Source organism: Sesamum indicum, linkage group LG13 (genome assembly GCF_000512975.1).
Source record: "Sesamum indicum cultivar Zhongzhi No. 13 linkage group LG13, S_indicum_v1.0, whole genome shotgun sequence".
Taxonomy (NCBI): Eukaryota; Viridiplantae; Streptophyta; class Magnoliopsida; order Lamiales; family Pedaliaceae; genus Sesamum; species Sesamum indicum.
Window position 1 is genome coordinate 3,619,159 of NC_026157.1, and position 24,135 is coordinate 3,643,293.

At 37.9% G+C, this 24,135-nt stretch overlaps 5 protein-coding genes across 7 annotated transcripts in view; 3 read left to right on the forward strand and 2 right to left on the reverse strand.

Annotated features, from left to right (window-relative positions):
- Window positions 474-2,798, forward strand: LOC105176348 (pentatricopeptide repeat-containing protein At2g21090-like). The gene has a single exon (XM_011099119.2). It carries the CDS (start codon window positions 528-530, stop codon window positions 2,718-2,720), a length of 2,193 nt encoding a protein of 730 aa, XP_011097421.1. The 5' UTR covers window positions 474-527; the 3' UTR covers window positions 2,721-2,798.
- LOC105176349 (isocitrate dehydrogenase [NADP], chloroplastic/mitochondrial) lies at window positions 3,551-8,328 on the forward strand. Of its 2 annotated transcripts, none has more exons than XM_011099120.2 (15): window positions 3,551-3,907; window positions 3,994-4,037; window positions 4,128-4,237; window positions 5,133-5,170; window positions 5,256-5,333; window positions 5,426-5,479; window positions 5,556-5,657; window positions 5,758-5,846; window positions 5,946-6,049; window positions 6,167-6,235; window positions 6,326-6,441; window positions 6,735-6,769; window positions 6,859-7,001; window positions 7,201-7,323; window positions 7,735-8,328. In XM_011099120.2, exons 1-15 carry the CDS (start codon window positions 3,655-3,657, stop codon window positions 7,826-7,828), a joined length of 1,452 nt encoding a protein of 483 aa, XP_011097422.1. In that variant the 5' UTR covers window positions 3,551-3,654; the 3' UTR covers window positions 7,829-8,328. The 2 variants fall into 2 exon arrangements, with proteins under 2 accessions (XP_011097422.1, XP_011097423.1); XM_011099121.2 differs by having other exon boundaries at window positions 3,733-3,873; window positions 7,735-8,321.
- Window positions 8,417-13,273, forward strand: LOC105176350 (phosphoenolpyruvate/phosphate translocator 2, chloroplastic). Of its 2 annotated transcripts, none has more exons than XM_011099122.2 (10): window positions 8,417-9,475; window positions 10,430-10,613; window positions 10,746-10,868; window positions 10,955-11,107; window positions 11,683-11,768; window positions 11,848-11,932; window positions 12,022-12,132; window positions 12,241-12,318; window positions 12,599-12,728; window positions 12,818-13,273. In XM_011099122.2, exons 1-10 carry the CDS (start codon window positions 9,255-9,257, stop codon window positions 12,886-12,888), a joined length of 1,242 nt encoding a protein of 413 aa, XP_011097424.2. In that variant the 5' UTR covers window positions 8,417-9,254; the 3' UTR covers window positions 12,889-13,273. The 2 variants fall into 2 exon arrangements, with proteins under 2 accessions (XP_011097424.2, XP_020554297.1); XM_020698638.1 differs by having other exon boundaries at window positions 9,404-9,465.
- LOC105176351 (ATP-dependent RNA helicase-like protein DB10) lies at window positions 13,556-19,666 on the reverse strand. Its single transcript, XM_011099123.2, has 10 exons — window positions 19,387-19,666; window positions 18,499-18,831; window positions 18,049-18,189; window positions 17,320-17,388; window positions 16,551-16,820; window positions 15,895-16,245; window positions 15,499-15,776; window positions 14,731-15,090; window positions 14,075-14,588; window positions 13,556-13,946 (listed from the first exon to the last, which is right to left on the reverse strand). The coding sequence occupies exons 2-10, from the start codon at window positions 18,805-18,807 to the stop codon at window positions 13,899-13,901; spliced, it is 2,340 nt and encodes a 779-aa protein (XP_011097425.1). The 5' UTR covers window positions 18,808-18,831; window positions 19,387-19,666; the 3' UTR covers window positions 13,556-13,898.
- Window positions 20,226-24,135, reverse strand: part of LOC105176352 (DNA (cytosine-5)-methyltransferase DRM2) — a 6,306-nt gene continuing 2,396 nt past the window's right edge. The window contains exons 7-11 of the mRNA XM_011099124.2: window positions 24,080-24,135; window positions 23,167-23,314; window positions 21,896-21,990; window positions 21,043-21,747; window positions 20,226-20,857 (exon numbers count right to left, since the gene is read on the reverse strand). The exon at window positions 24,080-24,135 is cut by the window's right edge and continues 52 nt beyond it. Of these exons, the coding sequence (XP_011097426.1) occupies window positions 20,420-20,857; window positions 21,043-21,747; window positions 21,896-21,990; window positions 23,167-23,314; window positions 24,080-24,135 (1,442 nt within the window). The 3' untranslated portion in view covers window positions 20,226-20,419. The remainder of the gene's footprint in view (window positions 20,858-21,042; window positions 21,748-21,895; window positions 21,991-23,166; window positions 23,315-24,079) is intronic.

The window sequence follows — 24,135 nt, forward strand, 5'->3', positions numbered from 1 at the left end:
TGAAAATCATAAATGCAACTGTTGTAATAAATGGAAGTGGACATTTTGTTTTAATTTCCTTACTTTATTTCCTAATTTCATAATTTTGTAACCTTTTGGTCCTTTTTGTTAAATCTTTTCCCCAGAAAAGACACAACTTTGGGATTTTTTTTTCTTCTGTAAGGGCACATTAAATTGAGAACAATGAAATGTTGGCAACTGTAAGAATACTTTCGCTTATTCATTAAATATCAACGTTAAGATCTTAGTAGCTAATAGTGGTTGTCCTAAATTATTACTCTTGATCATTATTAATGTAAATTTCCTTGCCAAGAATGTGAATACGGTTATTAGCCGTTCATTCTTTAAAATTTGGTGTAATAACACGTAAATCTATTTTAGTGCATTAGAGGGAATCATCTATATCATTTTATTTAAATTTGTAATGTTTGTAGATTGATGATGTTGTGTTTATAAGAGGTATTGAACTGTAATTTAAAATCAACCTGTCCAGTTCTCACCAACTAACTTAACGACCTCTCTTCAGAATGAGAAATATGTTCAGCACTCTCTTCTCCATAAGCTCGAGAAAAAGCCTCAAGGCGTTCATCAGAAAAAGCGTTACTCTGCTTGAGAATTACACAAACGAGAGGTTAATCCGTCATGGAAATGCCCTCCACTGCCATTTGATCAAAATGGGTCAATCATCCCAGAAATACATAGCCGTTAAATTACTCATTATGTATTTAGACTCGAGGAAATCGTTCGAAATTGACCAGATGTTGAAGGAGTTTAAAGGGTTCAATTTGGTTGTTCACAACTGTTTGATTAACGCAAATCTTCAGTGGGGGAATGTGATAAACGCGTGTCGGTTGTTTGATGAAATGCCCGAAAGAAATGAGGTTTCTTGGACCGCGTTGGTTTCTGGTTTATTGAAACATGGATATGTAGATGAGGCAATGTTTTATTTCGAGAGAAACCCGTTTTTGAATGTTTTCTCATGGACGGCAACGATTAGTGGGCTTCTCCAAAACGGGCTAAGTTTTCGAGCAATGGAGCTGTATAAGAAGATGCTTCGTTCTGGGGTTTTGCCTAATGATATTACTTTTACGTCTATTGTTAAAGCCTGTATAGAGTTAGGTGATCTTGAATTAGGAAAAGGTGTTATCGCGTTGATTATTAAGGTTGGATTCGAGGATGATGTATGTGTTTCAAATTCTTTAGTTACATTCTTTTTGAGGTTGGGCGAAATGGACTATGCAAGGAGAACATTTGATAGGATGGAAGAAAAGGATGTGGTTTCTTGGACCACAATACTCGACATGTATGTTGAGATGGGCGACTTAAGGGAAGCTCGTAGGATTTTTGATGAGATGCCAGAAAGAAATGAAGTTACTTGGAGTGCAATGATAGCAAGGTTTAGTCAGAGTGGCAATGCAGAAGAGGCTGTAAGGCTGTTTCAAGAGATGGTTCAGGAGAGGTTTAAACCGAATGAATCGTGCTATTCTAGTGTAATTAGTGCACTGGCCAGTCTGGAGGCTCTGCAAGCTGGAAGGAATATTCATGCTCATGTTATGAAGATCGGTATGGGGACAAATATGTTTGTTGGTAGCTCACTTGTTGACTTGTATTGCAAATGTGGAAATACTAAAGATGGACGCTTGGTGTTTGACTTGCTTCCAGAGAAGAACGTCGTCTGTTGGAATTCGATGGTTTCTGGTTATAGTTTGAATGGCCAACTTGCAGAAGCTACAAAGCTGTTCAACTGTATACCTCAGAAGAATAACATATCCTGGAACTCATTGATCGCTGGTCACTTAGCTGTTGACAATTTTGATGAAGCATTTGAAGTGTTTAATGAGATGATTTTGTCTGGAGAACAGCCAAATAAATCCACTTTTTCAAGTGTTTTAAAAGCTTGTGCAAGCTTAGCCTCACTAGAAAAAGGTAAGTACGCGCATGCAAAAGCTGTAAAATTCGGCTTTCATCATGACATCTTTGTCGGGACTGCACTTGTTGATATGTACGCAAAATCTGGAAGTATCAAAAGCTCTAAAAAAATCTTTAACAGGATGCCCACAAAGAATGAGGTTGTATGGACTGCTATGATTCAAGGGCTAGCAGAAAACGGATTTGCGGAGGAATCACTGCACCTGTTTGAAGAAATGGAACGGAACTCATCTGTTCCACCAAATGAGCTGGTCCTTTCGTCGGTTTTATTTGCTTGCTCCCATTGTGGTTTAGTTGATAAAGGACTAAGCTACTTCAATTCAATGGAGAAGGTTTACGGTATCAAACCAAACGAGAGGCACTACAATAGTATTGTAGACATACTGTCTCGATCTGGACGTCTTTGTGAGGCTGAAAAGTTCATCAGAAATATGCCCTGCGAAGCTGAAGCAAATGCATGGGCAGCTCTGCTCAGCGGTTGTAAAACCTACGGCAACGAGACTTTAGCTAAGAGGACTGCAGAAAAGCTCTCAGAACTTGCAGAGACAAAGCCCGGAGGATACATTCTCCTGTCTAATGTATATGCATCAGGAGGGCGATGGGTTGATGTTATGAGTACAAGAGAATTGATGAACCAGAAAGGAATCAAGAAAAGTGGAGGTTGCAGTTGGATTGAGTTGAGAAATAGAGTGCATTTGTTCTACTCACAGGATGAAACTCATACTCAGTCCACAGAAATCTATTGGGTTTTGCAACTATTCAATTCTGAAATACAATCCCTATTTACTTGAAAAAAACTTTCATTCTTGCAAATTTTATGGGCACTTGTGCTAACTGACCACAATCAATGCACTGTTTGGGTGGGTACCTTGTGTCATCTCACAATTTAGTTGCATGGTACACACACATTTTGCCAAGACAATCATGTCGATTTACAGTACTTTGAGTGGGCTCGTTAGAAAACGTAAAATTAGTGGTTCGCCCTTGTCAAGTAAATTATAGCCACATAAGAGAGAATCGAAGTTATCAGACAATGTATTATGATCATCATGAATTGACCTTCCTCCAATACTTTGAGATTAAAAAATAGCCTAAAAACACAAAGTTATGAGAGCCCGCGTCGTTCTGATGGGATACTACCCACAGGTCAGATAATGATTCTAATAAAGGAGTGTAATATGATAATAAAAGGTCAAAAATTTATAAAAATGTATACCTTAACAAGTAGAGTGTTTATAGTTGTGTTCCAATTGTACATTCACATGTGGGTTTCATTCAATTCATCCGTGCATTTGAAGATGATGTTGGGATTCTTATTACTAAGCTTGGCCCAAAAATTGATTTTTATACATTTGTCGAATTTCAAATACATAAAGGCCCATATCATATTAAATAATATATCACTTTTCTCTTTTTTCTTTTATTATTTATTGAGTCAATGACAAATATAAATACTCCCTTCCAAGAGAAAGGAGATTCTTCTGCATGTATTCTGTTTATAACCACCTCAAAGTAAACACAATGATTCGGCAAAGTAATTGAATAATTATATTAATACTTTTTATAATTAGACTTTTTTGTTAATCATCATAATCTAAAAGTTCAAACCAAACATGCCGCAAACATTCACGATCCATTACTAATCAACATCATACAAAACGCCGTCCCAAAAAATAAAACCCAACGGCGTAATTTTTACTTATAAAGCAATAAACCCTCTAACAAATGCTTGCACTCCGCCCCCGGCTACTTCCCACCGCCATGATCGGCGCCACCGCTGCTCTCTCCTCACCATCATTTATTGCCCTTAGAAACCCTACTCTATCAACACCCCACTATCCGCAACTTTCCGGTGAGATGTTTCTCGGGAAGCGCCTTTCTCTCTCTACTCGCTTCCCCAATGCTTCCATTCGCTGCTTCGCGGCTGCTGCAGCTAACGAAAAGGTTCGAGTTCAGAACCCCGTCGTCGAAATGGACGGTACTTGAAAAGAATTAGTACCAATGATATTTGGTTGTTGTTGTTGCTATCTTGATATCAATTCTATTCGTTTTTGGCGATTTTAGGTGATGAGATGACCCGGGTCATATGGAAAATGATTAAAGACAAGGTGCGAGCTCTGAATTACTAGCACGCACTTATCGTGTTCTTATTGTTGGTCTGATAAGTGACATTCAGTTGTTTGTTTCCCGGAACGCAGTTGATATTTCCGCATGTTGAATTGGATATAAAGTATTTCGACTTAGGGATATTGAACCGGGATGCAACTGATGACAAAGTTACTGTGGAGAGTGCAGAGGCTGCCCTTAAGTAAGTTCATAGGTTACTGGTATTTTCCTATTGAGCATTTCATTGCGAGTCAAAGCTTGCTTGCTTTTCAAGTGTAAACATTTTGTGCTTAGTCGGTCGAGATGATTAGATTAGGGTGACATTTATTAGGTTATTCCTTTTGTAGCTGAAGTAGGGAACTTTAGGTGTGGTTTGGAGCTAATAGTTATGTTTAGCGTTACTGACGAGTGGTGTGTACATACATACGCACATATATTATTATTATTATTATTTATTTATTTATTTTCTTTCTCTCAGGGTTTGAGCTACTGCTGAAACCTCATTGATGACTGCGATTATCTCTTCTCCGTATCACTTAGCGATAGACAAATTGGAGTATGTGAAAATAAAACTTCAATTTGCTGGTGGTTAAGTGGTGTATTTTCCCCATCAAAAAAAAAAAAAAGGAAAAGTGGTGTATTTTGTGGAAGTGGTTTTACATAAAACTTAGAAGGAAAAGATGCTTTTTTTGAAATGCTATGAATTTTAGGCTGCTGCTCACCCTTGCGATAAGCATTGAAAGTCAAGAAATAGATAAGGGCTGCTTGTTTCTTTCTTTTTTTCCCCTTGTAATACATTATCTATAAGGGACATCTTTGAGGAACTTTCATTTGGCAACATCATGTTAACAATGAAAGATAGTAAAGTACTTTATTCATGACTCCTACAGGTGAAATTTAACATTGGCGATTAGAAGTTTCTGGTTGAATATTCAAATTCTAGTTCTTCATAGAGAAAATAAAAAGGATACCGATAGACAGTTATATTACACCAGTGAGGATCTTGTCTTTTATATTCCTGAATAGATGAAGTTTTCCCTAAAATATATAATTTTATTATGATAAAACCTCATCTTTTCATTCTGAATTTTCTCCAGGTATAATGTTGCCATAAAATGTGCTACAATTACTCCAGGTTACTTATACTTAATATTTCTTGCTCTATTTGATATTTATTTGATTATTAGGAAACACAAAGAAGTTTAATCTTGTTGTTTCAGATGAGAGCAGAGTGAAGGAATTTGGACTAAAAGCTATGTGGAGAAGTCCCAACGGCACAATCAGAAACATATTAAATGGTCTGTGTGTACAAATATGCTATCGTTCAGTCTCAAAATATCACCATTTCGACTTCTCCTGTTGTATATCTTCTCATATTACTTTTCTCTAGGAACTGTTTTCCGCGAGCCTATCCTTTGTCGAAATATTCCCAGAATTGTTCCTGGTAACATTCTGCTTCCTATTTTGTGAATAAAAGTGAAATAATTCATGCACGTAGCCATTGAGACCTCATTTTGCAGGCTGGAAGAAACCCATTTGTATCGGCAGACATGCCTTTGGTGATCAGTATCGTGCCACTGATACAGTAATACAGGGATCTGGAAAACTTAAGCTCATTTTTGGTTAGTTGATTATGTTAAAGTGGTTTAGTGAAATGCAATTGAAGCTTTATTTCTAGAAAAATGAGTGCTTAGAAGGAAAATTTTTCTGTTTATTCCTCAGAGCCAGAAGATGGGAATAGACCCTTAGAACTGGAAGTCTATGATTTTAAAGGACCAGGCATTGCCCTTGCTATGTATAATGTTGATCAGGTCCGTCCATTTAGTGATGTACCACCAAATTTGCGATTTCTGTTGATGTACATATCCAATTGTTTGCCCCTTATAAAATTTCTTATGAAAATCTATCAGTCTATCCGAGCATTTGCGGAATCATCAATGGCAATGGCATTTGGGAAGAAGTGGCCTCTCTATTTGAGTACAAAAAATACCATTCTTAAGAAGTATGACGGCAGGTAAAATATTTTATCCTTTTGTTTTTTTTGTAAACCACAGAGTGTATTATCATTTATAACAAGGAATGTTTTTAACTTTTTGTTAGAATATTCACATTCAGATTTTCATTATTGCAGGTTCAAGGACATATTTCAGGAGGTATATGAAGAAAGATGGAAGGAAAAATTTGAAGAACATTCTATATGGTTATTTTTTTTTTTGTCTGTGATGTAAAGTTGCTCCATACACTATCGCATTCTGTGGACTTTTTACGGGGTGTTCTTTGCTCCTTTCAGGTATGAGCATCGCTTGATTGATGACATGGTGGCCTATGCGCTCAAGAGTGAAGGTGGATATGTTTGGGCATGTAAGAACTATGATGGAGACGTCCAGAGTGATTTACTTGCTCAAGGTGATTTAAGCTTGGCAATAAATTATCCATGCATAATATGGTCATATCTCCCATGGGTTTCCAATTATTTTGATGATTTTATTACTCTTATCTTGTGGATAAACCCTAGGTTATTACATTTAAAGTTATAATCTGTGTTCCTTAATGTGCACAAAATGGGTACACCAAATCAAAGATGTCAGCAGGCCCATTATCTTCTGATATGACTTTGATTTCCTCCACCCAAGATCTTCATGCTTTGCAAATTCTATAATGATGTTTGAACATTGGCCGATGGGCTTTGCTCTGTGCAGGATTTGGTTCTCTTGGGCTCATGACTTCTGTTCTGGTCAGTCCTTATTTGGAAAATTCGTGATCTAGCGCATCATATCTGTTTACTTCTGTGACATTTGTGAATCTGTCATGTCCGCTTGGCAGTTGTCGGGTGATGGAAAAACGTTAGAAGCTGAGGCAGCTCATGGGACTGTAACCCGTCATTTTAGGCTACATCAAAAGGGACAAGAAACCAGCACCAACAGTATTGCTTCCATATTCGCATGGACACGAGGATTAGAACATCGGTTAGTTTTTATCTGCTGCTCTGCATCATATATATTTGTGTATTTGGGAGTGGGGTGCCTGTTTCTGGACCTGTAGTTTTCTGGATGAGTTGCTACTTAATTCTAACCACCTGCAGTGTTGTGTGCTTATAAAACCTAAAATCACGTGCTTGAATCTTCTAATTGTTTAGTAATTCATTATGCCCATCATCTCTATCAGAGCCAAGCTTGATGAAAATCAAAAGCTGCTAGATTTTGCTCAAAAGCTAGAAGCAGCATGCATTGAGACAGTGGAGTCAGGAAAGATGACGAAAGATCTTGCTATTCTGATTCATGGACCAAAGTAAGTGGTGCTTTAATGATTTCTAGTAAATGATTCATGCTCTGACACCAAATTGATATCACAAAATTGCTCTTTTGTTACTCATTTTTATGTTATGATGCACTTATAATGATTTTGCTTTCATGTTTGTGTTTGATTACTATGCTTCAATGAAAAATGAATCACCCAAAGACCATACTTATATCCAAATAAAAGAAAAGATTGTTAGGGGAAGCCTGAGGAAGAAATCAATTCATCTTGAACAGTAACTGGTTTAACATTTTCAAGATTCAATTACTTGGAGCACTGCACAATATATGGTGTTAACAGCTATCTAAAACCTTATGGCTTCATTCTTGTTGGCCGTTTCTCATAGTTCTCAGTGCAAATAATATCTGTTTCCGGTTTCTGAGAAATCAGGTTTATGTGCAGGGTGCTGAGGGAGTTCTACTTGAGCACTGAAGAATTCATTGATGCTGTTGCTCAAAATCTTGCGACAAAACTTCACTCTCCAGCACATAATTAAAGTTCGAATCTGAATTTTGAAGCGGATAGTAATATTGGAACTATAGAGGGAGAGAAGCTGAAGTTGTTCATCGTACAGCACCCACTCTCTTCCAAACAGAGAGATCCTACTGTCGTGAGAACCTTCCAGACCAAAAGTACCATTTATCTGTGATGAGATATTGAATGGGTTATCAATGTCAAGGATAACAATTACGCGCAAGTTGTATTCTGACTTTGATGGATCTTGCCACATTTCTCCATTCTGAGTTAGGACGAGATCGTACATTGAGGAAGTTGATAGGATAATAGCCCGCCATTCACTCATGATGTGATGAATTGATACTTCTTGTGTTTGGAGTTGCCCGAATAAGAGACTCTGGGAAAGGCAGCTGTCCTTTTCTATTTCTATTTTGATGAATTTTAGATTCCATTACCTTTTCATTGTCTTTTCTCTAATTCCCCACGAATATGATGATGTATGAATATTTACTTTATAATATATTGCCACATGTCTCGCGAGCTTGGATATGAGTTTTCAGAGGATATTGTTCCAGTGGCGTTCATGCATTTGTCTGCGAGATAACACCCAAATCTATTTACATACTTTGATAATGGTCCAAATGCGTCAAATATTGTCTCCTCGCGCCAAAAAATTGCTGCTTCCACTCCTCTCTTCAATCCTTTTGAGTTTGTCTTCCTTCCTTGCCTCCTCTTAAAAGAGTATTCATCTGATTTTCCCTTGATTATGCATAAATTTATCATCACAGGCAGATTTATAGAATCGTTTATAGATTTTCATTTTTTCCCTGTGAATGATGATCGCCTGATCCAAAATTAGCCTAAAATCCTAACAATATTACCACTTGATCCTGGCCATCATACGCTGTGAAGTATTGGAAAAATGTGTTTTCGCAAAGCCGTTTGCCGTGCGTTTAGGCATTCAGATTCATCTGAAATCCTTTCGGTTGGCACACCGGGCTTGAGCTACAGGAAGCAGTGATGATGTAAGTGGTTTTCCTGCTTATTCATCAAACCAAACCAGAAGTTACAGTCATGGTGATTAATAATGTTGGGGAATTTCGCTCACTTGTTGAGAAGCTTTAGTCGAGTGGATTTCATGTGTATGTTGATTTCTCCGAGGGAGGATTTGTGGGGCGAGAATCCTTGGGATTTACTTGACGTAACTCAACCTTGTTTGGCTATTCCTTCTGCTGCAAAAGTATTGAAGCAAGATGGGTATTGGGCCGGTACGGCCAGGATTGATTTTTACTGATGTGCTTTTGCTGTCGGAATGGAAGGGGATTTGGTAGTTGCAATCAGAAGAGCATTTTTCTTTTCAATTCTTCTCTGTTTTCCTCTAAATTCAAGTGTTTTTGAACTATTATTTGTGGAGGGAATTCATTCTCTCTGTCAGGAAGACACCCTTACCAACGGAGCCCAGTCTAATGGAGATTCTGGAGCTTGTGTTGCGGAGAAATGGAAAGCCAGTTTTAAAGACCCCTGTGAAAATGGTGATTATATTTGTCCCGTCAGTTATATTGGCAGGCTTAAGCTCATTCAGATATGGCCTGGGGCTCAGGATGGCTAATTTCTTCACTACACAGACTGATGCGAGTTATGCTATGGATATGGAAATAATTTTTCTCAGCGATAGAGGTGAGAAAAGGTGAGCAGTGGATATTTGAGTTGATTTCACTCACAAATTTGAACTGGGGCCATGATTAATTCTATGGTGAAGGTCATACTCTTGCAAAGGCCTGGACCACTTTGATTTTGAATCATGGGAACTGTTGAAACGCAGAGTAGTTTGTCTGTACTAGGTCCACAATACATATGACTGGTAATTTGATAGTCGAGAGGAGTTCTGGTTTCCACATTCTTCTGTTCCTTGTTCAGCTAAGCATCTTGGAAAAACCTGATAGCTAGAGCTAAAACCCTGCCATCCACACGTTCTAAAAACCTCCTAATTCACCACTACCACTCATCACCAAATCCAAAATTGGCTGAGATCTCATTTCAGGATCTTTTCATTTTCCTGGACAAAACTCCTTTCAGGCTCGGTTTTATCATGGTAAAAGGACCTTAGATCTTGAATTTACAGTTTCATACTTGGTTCAAGTTGTTGATGTAACAGTTAAACCCTCGGCTATGGGGTGAAGGCCACATGTTCAATTCTTGAATCAAACAGTTTTATCTTCAACGATAAGACACAGACTTTTTTGGTTAAGTTTACACATGCACGAGTACATGTTGGTACAGAAAATTCTGTATGATAGGTATTTCAAACCACAAATGAATTTTTCATTGTTTTTTCTTTCTAGCAAAGATACTGAAAAATCAATATTCCGTACTACACATGCAAATTCTAATTGAAATTGTCAACCAAATTATGCACCCTTAAAGCTGGTAGAAGGCTTCAGAACTTCATTATCTTTGAGCGGAATCAAGAAATGGGGATCTATACATTGCCTCTCTCCCCTTCCAAACCATCTTTCTCTTCTGTAAAGCAACCATTCCGAAATTCCAACTCTCCCATTTACCAGTGCAATTTTCTGAAATCTTATGATTGTACATTCCACAACTATGGCTTTTCTTTACCTTCAACTTCAAATTCTAACAGCAGAACCAGTTCGTATAAGTTGGCTAGCAAGACACCCCATGAGTTCAAAGTCAGATCGGCAGCTCTCCCCGAAAGCAGAAATGAGGTAACTAGTATTGATGAAAGGATCAGGATTTTGCAGCTTGGATCCATGTTTGCAATCTGGTATCTGTTGAACATTTACTTCAACATCTACAACAAACAGGTCCCTTTTCCTTCCTGTTTTTCTTTCTTTTTTCATGCTTTTTGTTGTAGGATATAGTACAAGGAATGTCAGTCTGTTGCATGTAGCCTTGTACAATATAATGATATTAGCTTCAATGAATTTTCATTACAGGTTCTGAAGGTTTATCCATTTCCTGCAACAGTAACGGCCTTCCAGTTTGGTTGTGGAACAGTTCTGATACTTCTGATGTGGGCGTTAAATCTGCATCCCAAACCTAAAGTTAGTAGGTCTCAGGTAATGTTTTTCATCATTTTGAATGGTGCAAATGACTCTTCTTCATGTTTTTGCCTTAGATGTTTATTCTGGATATCTTTGTTTAGTTTGCAGCAATCTTACTACTTGCTCTTGGGCACACAGTGGGTAACCTTTTAACAAATGTCAGTCTCGGGAAAGTGGCTGTTTCATTTACACACACAATCAAGGCAATGGAACCTTTCTTCACAGTCTTGCTTTCTGCACTTTATTTTGGAGAGGTACAAGCATTTGTTCTCATGTCATTGGAGTATAGAATCTACTTTGATATTTATATGCTGCATGCAAGTGTGATTTTATGTCTGTGTTTACGTTTTTGCTCTTCAAAGTACTGCATCATAAATGGCACTATTGGATTTGCAGCTTATTTAGGATTTTATACTTCTCCCATTTCGTGGCTGATATGTTTCAAATGGCATTCCAATTCTTTGACAATCTGCATGCTCACATATGAGGAATTCTAGAAAGCATATATTCTGATTTTGAGCCGGAAAGCGATTGTACTTAGTAGGAACATTTAATTGTTAAGATGCATTTTATCATTATGCAGAAGGTAATAACCATGACAAACTTTTCACATGAATAGTCGGAGGTTTTTCTTCGCTATATGTACTGCAGTTTACTTTATTTCCACTTAGAAAATGAACATACAAGCAAATAGAAAATGTAAAGTACGCAAGTTAAGCAGTGAGGATGAAACACTAAAATTACTCTAGTCGAACGTTGCTGTTCAACGCAAATTAATTGTTCGATGCTTTATTATTTTAAGACATTTGACTTACATTTGATCGCACAGAGACCCTCAATATGGGTTGTTTCTTCTCTCGTGCCTATTGTCGGTGGCGTAGCATTGGCATCATTCACTGAGGCCTCTTTCAACTGGTATGAAGCTAATTGCAAGTGAACATCAAGAAAATCATTTCCTGTAAGTTGTAGCCTGATGATAGATTTCTTTTAACAGGATAGGTTTTGGAAGTGCAATGGCTTCTAACCTTACCAACCAAACACGAAATGTGTTTAGTAAAAAGCTGATGGTCAGAAAGGAGGTACAGTTCTTCAGGTGCAAAAAGTTCCTCAAGAGCTTCTGCATGCATTGTAACTAAACTAAAACGTACTTTTCCTTTCTTAATTACAGGAAACTCTGGATAATATCAATCTCTTCTCCATTATAACAATCATATCATTTTTATTTCTGGCGCCTTCTGCCATTCTCCTGGAAGGTGTCAAGTTTAGTCCTTCATTCTTGGTAAGTAGCATATTAAAAGCAGAGTTTCTAACTTAAAATGCTCTGGTTCCTTTTCCAGTATCCCTGAAATTCATTATTAATGGTTAATTCATCTAACTTTGGTTTCAGGCAACTCAAGGTTTCAACGTCAAAGATTTGTGTATAAGATTGATTCTCTCTGGCTTCTGCTTCCATACCTACCAACAGGTGAGGTGCCATACACTCTCACCCTACTTTTTGCATCATTTGAGTAACGCCATCTAAGAATGATATTTCTAAATTGCATTCTGCACACCCACAATCTTAGCTAAATCCTTCTCTTAGATGAGAATTGAACGAGTCTAGAGCCTCGTTCTGTCCAAATTCTATTGTTGTAGACGCTGAAAAAGGATACAATAATACAGAATCACACCATAACTCAAACCATGCAAATCACTTAGCCTCAAGCTCGAAGGGCACAGTAATTTCATCTGTTTCTTGTGGGCAGGTTTCCTATATGATATTACAGATGGTGTCACCAGTGACACACGCAGTAGGAAACAGTGTGAAGAGAGTGGTTGTCATTGTATCTTCAGTAATCTTCTTTCAGACACCTGTGTCACCAATAAATTCCCTAGGTATGTAGATATGCTCTGATCTTAATCTTTTATCTCCCTCCCTCCCTCTCTATCTCTCTCTCACATGCATTACGATTTAATGAACTTAGGAACTGCCTTGGCTCTTGCTGGAGTTTTCTTGTACTCGAGAGCAAAGAGGATCAAAGCGAAAGTTGCTTAAGGAGTCGCAATAATTGCACTTGGTGTTGCGGAAAAATGTAACGATTAGCAAGTATTAAAGCTCCGACAGGATGAATCACTTTTGGGGGGGGGGGGTTGGGATTCACTGAACTGCAAGCTTTGCTTTGAGGATTGGTTTCAACTCAATTGATTCTTGGAGCGATCACGGGAAGACTATGTATAGGCCTGTTTAAAATTTGGGTCAATTTTCATGTCTACTTTAAATGACATAGAAATTGTGGGACATTCTTAGTTTTATACTCAATTTTTTTCCCTTAATTGTTACCTGACTCTTGTGATGTTACAATTAATGTGGCAGCTTGTATATTTCAGTCTTAAGGTAGTTACGACGGATTAAGTGAAAAAATTCAGATTTGTATTTTATACGTGTGGGTGTGATACTTTTATACCAACTAAATTGATAATAAGCTCATTGAGCATTTTATTCCACCTAGACAAATTTTCCTCTATTTTCCCGTTTCTTGATCATAAGACTTTCATTACATTGGTTGCTTTACATATCTGCGATTCTGTTTATGACTTTTTTCACAATTATTCACAATCCAAAATCCACTTCTTAAATTGATTTTTACTTCTAACTGAAAGCATTTGTAATTAAATAGTCTGGAGTCATTTATACCTTCTCATATACATGCATAACACTCAAGTGGGCGAATGAATATGTACATAACCAAATCATCAAACTTCCCCAATACAGAAATCAGAGAAATAAAAGATCTAGGAGCACATCTCATTTTCACATGGCACCAAACACATCCTGTAAATGACAATTTCAAGCAACAAAACCTAATTACTGACCAACCATAGATTTACATTTACAACAAAAAGAACTGAGACGACCATCATCTATGGCATTAGCGTTTCTGCCTATAGCCCCCTCCTGTATGCTTGTACCTGCTACAGCACACAAATGTCCAGCAAAAATTCCGACAGTTTGATACTGTTTATCAGACATACACCTTCAGGGGCCGAAATTCAACCACCAAGTATTCAAAGTCTTACTTGCACAATATGAATCCCCCAACAGCTGCTAAGATGCTAAAAGCAAAAGTAATTACAGCGTCAAAGCATGGGGAACAAAATCAAAATCAAAAGCAAGTGAGATGCAACAAGGCTGTGGATCCTCATTTTGATGTTCATGATGATGCATTATCCTCTGGGCTTACCCTGTTTTCTTCTGCTAACAGCATACCTTTATCTTCCTCATCCCGGTCATTGGTGTCTAATCCATGGCCAAACTCTTCATTTCCTGATTGCCTGGGAGATGATTCTCCCAATTCCTGCCCAGCATTGTTATGTGATGCTCCAACAGTTTCCTTTTCGTTAACATCAGGTGTGGAGATTGATTGCTCACAATGACTCTGTGGGCCATCACAACTCTTAGATTCCTTCGTATTAGCATTGCCATGAGGTAAGGTTTGCTCATTGGTAGATGGCAATGGTCGAGCCTGCTCCATCATAGTTTCATGAAAACTACGTCTGGTAGGAGCTGCTCCACCAAATCTCTCAGGGCTACGGCTACGGGCTCTACCTTGGTTCTCAACCCATCCAAAATTCCTGTTGGGGCTACTGCCACTTGTACCTCCATCTTTTGCAGCAGCCATCATGCTCTCGTGAAAGCTCTTATAATGGAAGCTTCCTGTAGCATTCGTGTCTTGTTCAAAGGATCCAGCACCATGTCTGTGAGCATAAAAAAACACGATCTTAAACTACAGACTTGACATTTGCGAGCAAGCAAATAAAAGACCATTGCCATGCCATATATAAACTGAAGAAGAGCTAAAGGGGGGTCTAGATGGGACAAAGAAAAACAAAAATATACCTTTCATGCTGCTTGTAGTCATAACCGCCGGAAAGACCTCTATCTGGAGATGATGACATGCCCCAACCTCCCCTTCCCCCATCCCTTCCACTGTACGAGGAATCAAACTGTCCACTAGGGCCAGAGCTCCACTGGCGCCTTCCCCTTCCCATTCCACCACCACGTGAAGCCATATCACGAACTTCAACAGGAACCTTTTGGTTTGCTCCTTCTAAAAGTTTGACAAGATCTGATGCATGTCTTGCATCTTGGTCACAGAAAAAAGTATAAGCCACCCCAGTGGCACCTGCTCGTCCAGTTCTTCCAATTCTGTGAACATAGTCCTCTATTCCTGTTGGGAAGTCATAATTTATCACCACCCTGCGATTGGATAGATCCTATCATCACATAAGATGAATCACAATGAAACACAAGTGTGCCACGTTGTGTCTTATTGCAAAAGAATCTTAATTATAAGGTTGTATCCAGAAAAATGCTTGAGACAGATGATAAAGGCTCATTTAATGGGATGACGAACATGAAAAAAAAAAAAAATAGTAAACATGCGTTGAGGCTTGAGTGCTAAAATTATTCAAAAAACAAAAAAATAAATAAAAGAAACATTCGCTGCAACAAACATATTCATCAGGTATGAGAACGATTAGTGTTAACACTATGGGCCATATCACAGCTGAAATTCTCTAAAATCATTTTTAGGTTTTTATTTTTCAGGCATGTGCAGTAGTCTAACCAAACAACTGAAGGTATGGCTATTACAGAGCCACCAACCTGATATCCTTAATGTCCAGTCCTCGAGCAGCAACATCAGTGGCTACAAGCACCGGGGACCTTCCCGTGCGAAATTGATTCAAAACATGATCCCTCTCACCCTGAGATTTGTCACCATGAATAGCAGCAGCTCCAAATTGCCGGGTTAGGTTACCTGCAAGGTGGTCGCACATTTTCTTTGTAGAGCAGAAAATAATTATCTTTGATCCTGGTTCTTGAGATCTCAATATTTGTTCCAGGCGTCGGCGCTTATCCATTGGTGATAAAACTTCAACATACTGCAATGAAATACCAAGTTAATTCAACACAATACCTCGGAAGCAGCCAAATCGGAGAAAGATCACATCAAGTATATAAAAAGATGAAACCAAGATGAGAAATCGTTCAAAAAGATACCTGGGTTATTGATTTGTTCGCAGCAAGCTCATCAACATTTCCGATGTTAACTTGAACGGGGTTAACCAGTAAATCAGCAGCAATTCTGCGCACTTCCTTCGGCCATGTCGCCGTGTACATCAGGGTTTGCCTACGAGAAGGCACCTCCTTCACAATTTTCCTTATCTGGGGTTCAAAACCCATGTCCAGCATCCTGTCTGCCTCATCTAATACCAAATATGACACTTGATGGAGGCTAACTCTATTCATCTCCAGAATATCATTCAATCGACCAGGAGTAGCCACCACAACATCCACACCTCTGTCCAAGTCTTTCAACTGAGGACCTTTAGGTGCACCTCCATATAAACACTTCATCAGAAAAAAGATCAGAGCTAATATCAGCAAAATATTAGAGACATTGAAAGTTGACAAATAACATGATCATATACTTACTGTGTCACCAACAATAAAAAGAAAAAAAATTGTTCATATGGACTGTACACGAAGAAAACAATAGAACTCAATTCCCAAAAGGGAAATCATACAGAAAGGAGATTTCAAGAAATAATATAACCACTCCAGAGCATGGTTTTAATTGTGCGAGACTAAGGCAACTTTATCCCAGCACAAAATCAAATTTGCAAACTATGAAGAGGGCATTGCCGAAGTCATACCGTACAAGATATCCTAGATGATTTTCCGAACTTCACAGCTTCATCTTGTATCTGAGTAGCCAACTCTCTTGTTGGTGAGAGAACCAAAACCGTTGGGCCTAATTTAGGATTATTATGCCTTTGTTTCAAATGAATAAATCCAGGAATCAAGTAACCCAAAGTCTTGCCAGACCCTGTCTTAGCAATGGCAACTATATCACGACCTCGAAGAGCAATGGGCCATGATTGCGCCTGGATTGGAGTTGGAGCAGAAAAGCCAGCACTTTTTACCTGGAAAATGTGGGGGGGGAACCACGATCCTTATGAGAAAGGTAGGGTTCAAAGTTTATGATAAGCTTTTTGAAATTATGCAAGTGGCCGAGGAAAGAAGAAGCATCAACCTCCAATAAAGCCAGGCACTACTTGCTGAAGCAAGCAAGAGAGGAGGATGCCTCTTCTTCTATCCAGACCAAGGGCAGAGTGAATCACAACCAAGACAAGTCCTGGCTGAGCCCCGAAGAATCAGAAAACCAGTCACATAAATTGGTCCCCAACGAGGTCAATCCAATTATATGAAAGCACCCAAAGGGGAGAGCACAGTGTACGACATTTGGCTCCTCTCTGGAGCAAATATCGCACCTCTGGCAGAAAAATCTGAGCATGAGTTTTTAAGTTCACAGTGTGCCTCCAGTTGTATTTGAACATTGTAGAAGGCTTATTTGATTAATAGTCCAGCTTTGTAAATGCATCTAATGGCCAAGAAATATAAAAAAATGAATTGGTTGCATACCTCCCGTAAAATCTCTGAAGGAAAACCAGTGGCTTCAAATGAGGAGAATGGCTGGGGCACATTATCTCCCTATCAAGTTGAGTACAGCCAGCCGATTAAAATTTATTAAATAAAAGATTTAATTAATAATAAGTCAGAATCACAAAAAAAGGAACGCATGCAGGCAAAATAACAAAAGGAAGATTAACCATAAACAACTTGACTGAGTTAGATAATGAAATTACTTCAAGCCAAAAAATAACAGGCTTGGAAAACAAGTATAAAGATCTACCCAAACTACAGTAGGATATAAGAAATCCAATTGAAGACCCATATAACTCCACAGAAGAATAAATAAAATGACTAGCCAAACATCTCTGCTACTTCTGGTACTGTCTATGCTGACAGTTTCAGAAGAAATGCATTCATATACACTAAACAGTATAAGTATTAGTAGAAATTTATCAAATCAAACCATATTAGTGGGTAAAACGGTAAAAGGTCTTTACTTTTCCTTCAAAATCTGCACCACTAGCACAATAGATTCTAAGTCAGATTTCAACTCTTGATTAAGCATGATTCCAACACTAGTGGAGCCAGATTCAGGGTAAGTGCTAAGGGGCTTGGATAGATCTAGCTCAAGAAATATCTGGTTCCACATGAAGTCATGAACAGACAGCACCTCTTTAAAAAGTTAAGTCATATAAATATTAGGAATACATAATTGTATGGAATGATATAGATGCTTACAGTTACAGTAATTTCATGGCGAAGACGATAAGACTCGGCAGACAAACCAGTTTCTGCACCTTTAGATGCAAATGGCCCATGTGCAGTGCCAGTTCTCAAATTTGGATCATTCAGTGAGTAATCTGATCGGATTCTGGCAGTCTAAAGCAAAGAAGATAAAAGAAAAATACAACTCATCAGTCTTCGTAAATTCACATTGCTCAAGCATATGATTGTAAAATCAACCATTCCAATTATATTAGAGCTAAGTTACACAAGATGCCAAAGAAAAAAAAGTAACAATTACTTTTAAAGTTCATCTAAAAAGAAGTGAGATGTAACAGTGTGGATCTATATTTCTTAATTCAATATGCAAAACTTATGTCTTATATAAGAAAACTTTCTATTTCTGGAACAAACTTTGCATAAATACAAAATGCAGAAAATGTATGAAATAACTACTTCAGACACCTGATTAGTTCCTGCTCCAGAAGCAACCTTCTCTGAGCCACCATTGCTACCTTGGTTATATCTGTCTTCACTTTCATTTTTCCAGCAGTGTCCTGGGGTCGTTTGAACAGATGAACTCAGAGATTCTTGAGACGGTAGAGCGGTTGCATGCAAGGAGGCAACAGGTCTCTCATATTGGGTTATATTGGTCTCTGGATTCCAGAAGTACAAATATCCAGTCTTACAATCAACAAGTCCTCTCCATGGTTTTGGGAGGGTGGGGTCCTCCGGCGCATACCGTACACTAGCAGATGAGGCAGTGGCAGCCATATCAGAGCTTCCCTCTTAAGTATCCTGTAGAATGAACAAATGCAATCCCAAAGAAAAGTAAAACAAAGATCAGAAACACATATAAAATTCTTCTCAAAGAAAAAGAAGGAAATTCATATAAGATTAGTTGATTATTAGGCTAACTGCCAGAAGAAATAAGGGAAACAATTGTCTCAAACCACAGGACAATACAACACATATAAAGGGGAATATACCTAACGTGGAATTCCTAATTCCAGAGTTGATAAAATAATACTTTATTACGCATTTATAAAGATGCATGCATCAACAACAATGCCTAATACACACCACATTCTTAGTTCGTATAGTTGTACAGGCAGCAAACCAGTAAATAATTTTTCTCCGCGAAACAGAACTGCCCATACAGGCATAAAATAAGCAAAGTCGCACGGAAGATGCGAATCTAAAACCCTAAAAAGTAGTTTCACGAATGTGGCCATCGAAAGAACATGCATTGCTCAACCATTACATCTAGATCTATAAAAACCAGAAATCCACAACGTAAAATGTCAAAACAATACTAGAAATTCAAGGGAAGAAGCGATAACGGCAGCGTACGTCGTCGTTCTCCAAGCAAAAAGGACAGAACAGAAATGCTCCTCTTCCCGGGCGATTTGACCAAACACAGTGTCTGCTCTCTCAGAAAAGTTTTGTTTCTTCTCTCTCTAAGAAATGATCACAACAACAACAACGACAACAGTTTATGTGCATTAATATATAAAAGTGAGAGAGAGAGAGGGACGCTTCCGAGGAACCAGAAGCGGAAGGCAAGTGAAGAGATGGGTGAGAGTATTAATTAATATCAGTCGAAATTGAAAAAAGTAACCCACGCCTATGGTAATATAATAACACACCCATGGTTAATTGGTTACTACCATTAATACCCACTACCCGGAACTCTACCCCTGCTCTCACCTCTACTACAATCCTATTTAATTATTTTTTAGGCTGTATTTTGATGATTATATTTGAATTTCAAGAATGGAGTTCCAACAATTCATTAAAAAATTTAATATTTATTCTTAATCATCAAATTATATTTAAAATTTAAAAATATTCAAATAAATTTATTATTGCAAATAATTTTGAATCCTTAAATTCAAATGCAATTTGTTCACGTCAAATTTTTGCAAAATATTTTAGTTATCTGTTTTTATATTTTCTTCATCTTCCTCATGGAAGAGCAAAATCAAAAGAAACGAAGCAAAATTTTGAACTTTTTTTTATTCTCTCGCTTATATTGATTAAGATTCAATTTTTTTCTACATAATGAGAACTGAATTGATGGATAATTTATAAATAATCGTGAAGTTAATAATGGGTAACACGCCGTGGCTAGTGGTGATTCTTGAAACCAGAACCTCCAGACGACTTGTAAAAAAAAAAAAAGACGAAAATAGTTGAAGTCGTAGCACAGTAACTAGTTACATTGAAGAACAATGTTTTATGGTACAGTTCTGAGACTAGCATTGAACAGGGAAAAGAATGGAGCTGCAGTCCAATGAAGCAAAATTATTAACAGGGTCAGCAAGAAACAGAAATAATTAACATTTGGCAAAAAGGTGCCAAAACAATCTGCATTCAACCCAAGTTACACTTGCCTGCCACTCATAAGGCACTTGACTAAATCTAATATACGAACATAATCATAGAAAAGTGACGATTCTTTACCCTCCAAACCATCCCTGCTCACCCTATTGCTTCCTGCCAGATTGTTGCAGGGGCTTCCACCAACAACCAGATCAAACCCACCTATGCTGTCGATTATCTGCTCTAATCTCTCACCGTCAATTTGTTGAACATCATCAAAGTCAATCAAGTTTCCCCTCTGGTTAGTCTGCTCCCACCAACTCTTCACTATGTCTCTGTTCACTTTGGATTTCTCAACTGAAACTACATTCTTCAGTTTAATACCTAGTCGGTGAAGTGCAACCTCTGCACCACCGATTCCAGAGAAAAGAGACAAGAGGTTTATGCCGTTTGGGAATATGTCCTTCAAGACAGACAGATGATAAGCCACCGTGTCAACCTATATTGAAATTGAGTGCAATGTATCAGGATCACGACCAAAATTTTGCTATTGGAACATATTGAAGAAAATTGAAATGGTCAACAAAAATCCCAACAAACTGCACCGCACTGTATGTCCAAAAAGAAAGAAACAGCTAGGAAACATAAGATTATTTTACTGAGAAAGATGGGATAATTTCAAACCTGAAAAGAGTTTCCAAGAGATTTATATCTGTCGGTCCTACTTATCCCACCTCCCCTTGTGTGGTTCTTTGGAAAGCCCAATAACATCTCCACTTCATCAGGTTCCAGAGGGGCAACCTTGTTCCTGCCCACCCAAACTAAGTTCCACTTGCGGCACTGTTCGAGAACAAATCTTTGCACTGTTTCAGGCGGGTCACCGTCATACCTCTCTAGAGCATTGCGGATTCTCTCCGTCAGTTTTGCACTCCCAATGGCAGTTTGTATGCAATTCAGTTTATCTCGTGTATCCCAAGAAGGCCACCACTTTCTTGACAATGGAAATGCTTGATGGATGGTAAGAGGTGGGAGGGGAATGAGAGGAAATCTGTTTTCAATAGGCAGATTATGAACATAGCCTCTTTTTCTTGCAGTGGCGCAAAAATACTTTGAATCAACAAACTCTGGTTCAACCTCGTAGAGAAATCGGGATATAGTGTCCCAGACTCCCTTGGGGGCAAGGGCCACATTTTCATAATAAAAGTACGGCGGTCCTCTAGCTGCTTCTGGCAAAGAACGGTTAATATGTTCAGGATGTTGAGAAGGTACACCAAACCCTATCATTGGGTTAGGCAGACGAATTGTCTCCTCGGTTACGTTTTTCTTTCGGCACATCTCATAAAACTTTCTCTTCTTGTTTGTGCTGTTTCCACTATAAAGATGCTTTGGCTGTGAAGATATGGTAGAAAAATGGTCAGTTAAAATTTTATAAAATTAATTGATGCTGAAATATCAGATCTCAACTAATTCACCCTTAGTTTTCATAGAGTTTAAATATTCTAAGCATATATACTGAATAAATGGGAAGAAAGTTAACCTTGAGATCATCTTCAGGCAAATAACAGTCTGCTTCTCTAGCCATTTGAGCAGCACATATAAAATCAGTTAAAACAGCAACTGGAGCCTCTTGGCCTGAAACAATATACATCCAGAAAATTATTTTGAAGATTTCTTAGCTTTAAGATAAAATGTTACTCTATTTCTTCCACTTTCAAGCATGCCAATACGCATGCGTGGCGTATGGTATGCGTGTCTAACAAGTTCAACGCGAGCATCTGACAATTTAAGAACTACTAAGGCTTCCCACTGCAATCTTATTTGCAAGTCTACATAGAATGATATAGCGAATATTGAGTGCAATAAAAAAAGGGCGCAGGAGACAAAGAAGTAAGAATTAATCTTAAAACCACAAGACTAGTAATGGCCCCATCTTGCCTCAGATTCAGCAATCAGCATTGGAACTGTGACCAACGTCAAAGAACTTCTGTACAGATTACTTTATTTGCCAGGTTAAAAATGATAATCCACTGCAAGATACAACATCCATCTCAAACATTCCAAGATTTCTTTATGGAAACTAAAAATGATAAACCACTACAAGATAAAACATTCATATTAAAATTTCAAGATTGTTTATGAACAGACTCATAATACAAGTTTGCACCAAGAACAATAGGAAACCAAACATATATTATGTGCTAATTACTGAGCTAAACATCAAATATGAATGCAGAAGAAATCCAAAAGACATCAGCAAATTCAAAATTGAAAAGGATGACTTTAGTTTGCAAAGGACATCTTTAATTTTATGGGTAAGTTTGCAAAAAGATAATGAGTGAGAAATAGAGGGAGTATGAACATGAAACGTAGCAAATATCTTCATCCTGTCATTGTCAGAGGTTTAGAACTGTTCCAGGACATGATAACCAAAGCTAATTGTAGTGTCAATTTGTCACAAGTTAACCTTAAATTCAAGGAATCATTTCAAACACATAACCTTAATTTTTAAAAAAATAAAAATATAACTATCTTCCAAGCATTCCATGTACATTATCATCGCAAAATAAGCACATACATCATTCTGAAAATACCATTCAACCCATGCCACAACTCAGGTGAGATTATTGTGTATGGAAGAATTGACAAGTTCAGATACACAGTTGTCATTGTTGCCTCACCACAAACAAAAAACATTCAAAAAATGAGACAAGCAGATCATGTAGTAAAGGGAATGCCTGTCGAAAACATGATTTGATCACTGATGACAGCCTAAAAATAAGGGAGAATAGGTAGCATTTTATTACACACCACATCTGTCCATAGCTATTGAAGCCTCTTCCACAGTGTATCCCATATTTGCTAATGCTAGCAATTTTTTGTCTTTCTCAGACAAAGAGCCTGTATTTGCCAAGGATAACAACATTTTATGCTTCTCAGACACGGAATCAACATTGTCCTGCAAGAGGAATTTCTTAGTCAGTCCTCCATGCCAGAAGGAGTAGAAATGACCAAGATGATCATGAATGCTAGTCTAGATTAGCAAATGTTAATGAAATTCATTGACCGAGTACCATTTCAATAAACATAGAGAGTTCCATGAGCGAAATAAGAAACTGACAAACCCAAACCTTTATGTGAAATCACAAAGCAGAAAGATAAACAACTCAATCATGCGGGTGGATTTCAGGTTTTGAACTAAAAAATAGGACTGTACTCAGTTGCCACGTTACTGGTTTATCATTCTCTGAGGACATCTGAATTTGGGATCGAGTTACCACATAGAAATTGTCAGTAGATACATGCTTCTCTTCACACAGCAAATTGTAGACACTGGTAGCAAATAACATTTTATTCAAAGTATTCAACAAAAGTAAACAAAATTACAAGATGGAGTGACCCTTCAGTTCCTTGATAAACAGCTTATGGTTACTAGCAGACAACTGACAATAACCTAGATCATTAGTGACCATAAAAAAAGAAGGGGGAACCAAGTGAAGTCAGATATCAAATGTGTCCTGTAAACTGAAGTGTACACAACACACCAATGGCAGCTTATGGTCTTCATTATTACATATCAAATATGTCATATCCAAAATAGAAAATAAAGAATGACAGAATTTTTTGGCTAGGATGTATTTGCCTTGCAAGAGACCTAAGTAAAACATAATGCACTGACTGCATCAAGACATAAACTGCTCATGAATAGTATAGCATCACATACTTCTATTTCATCTTCAGACCAGCTGTCCATGTCCGAAAGATCTTCCTGCAAGGTGT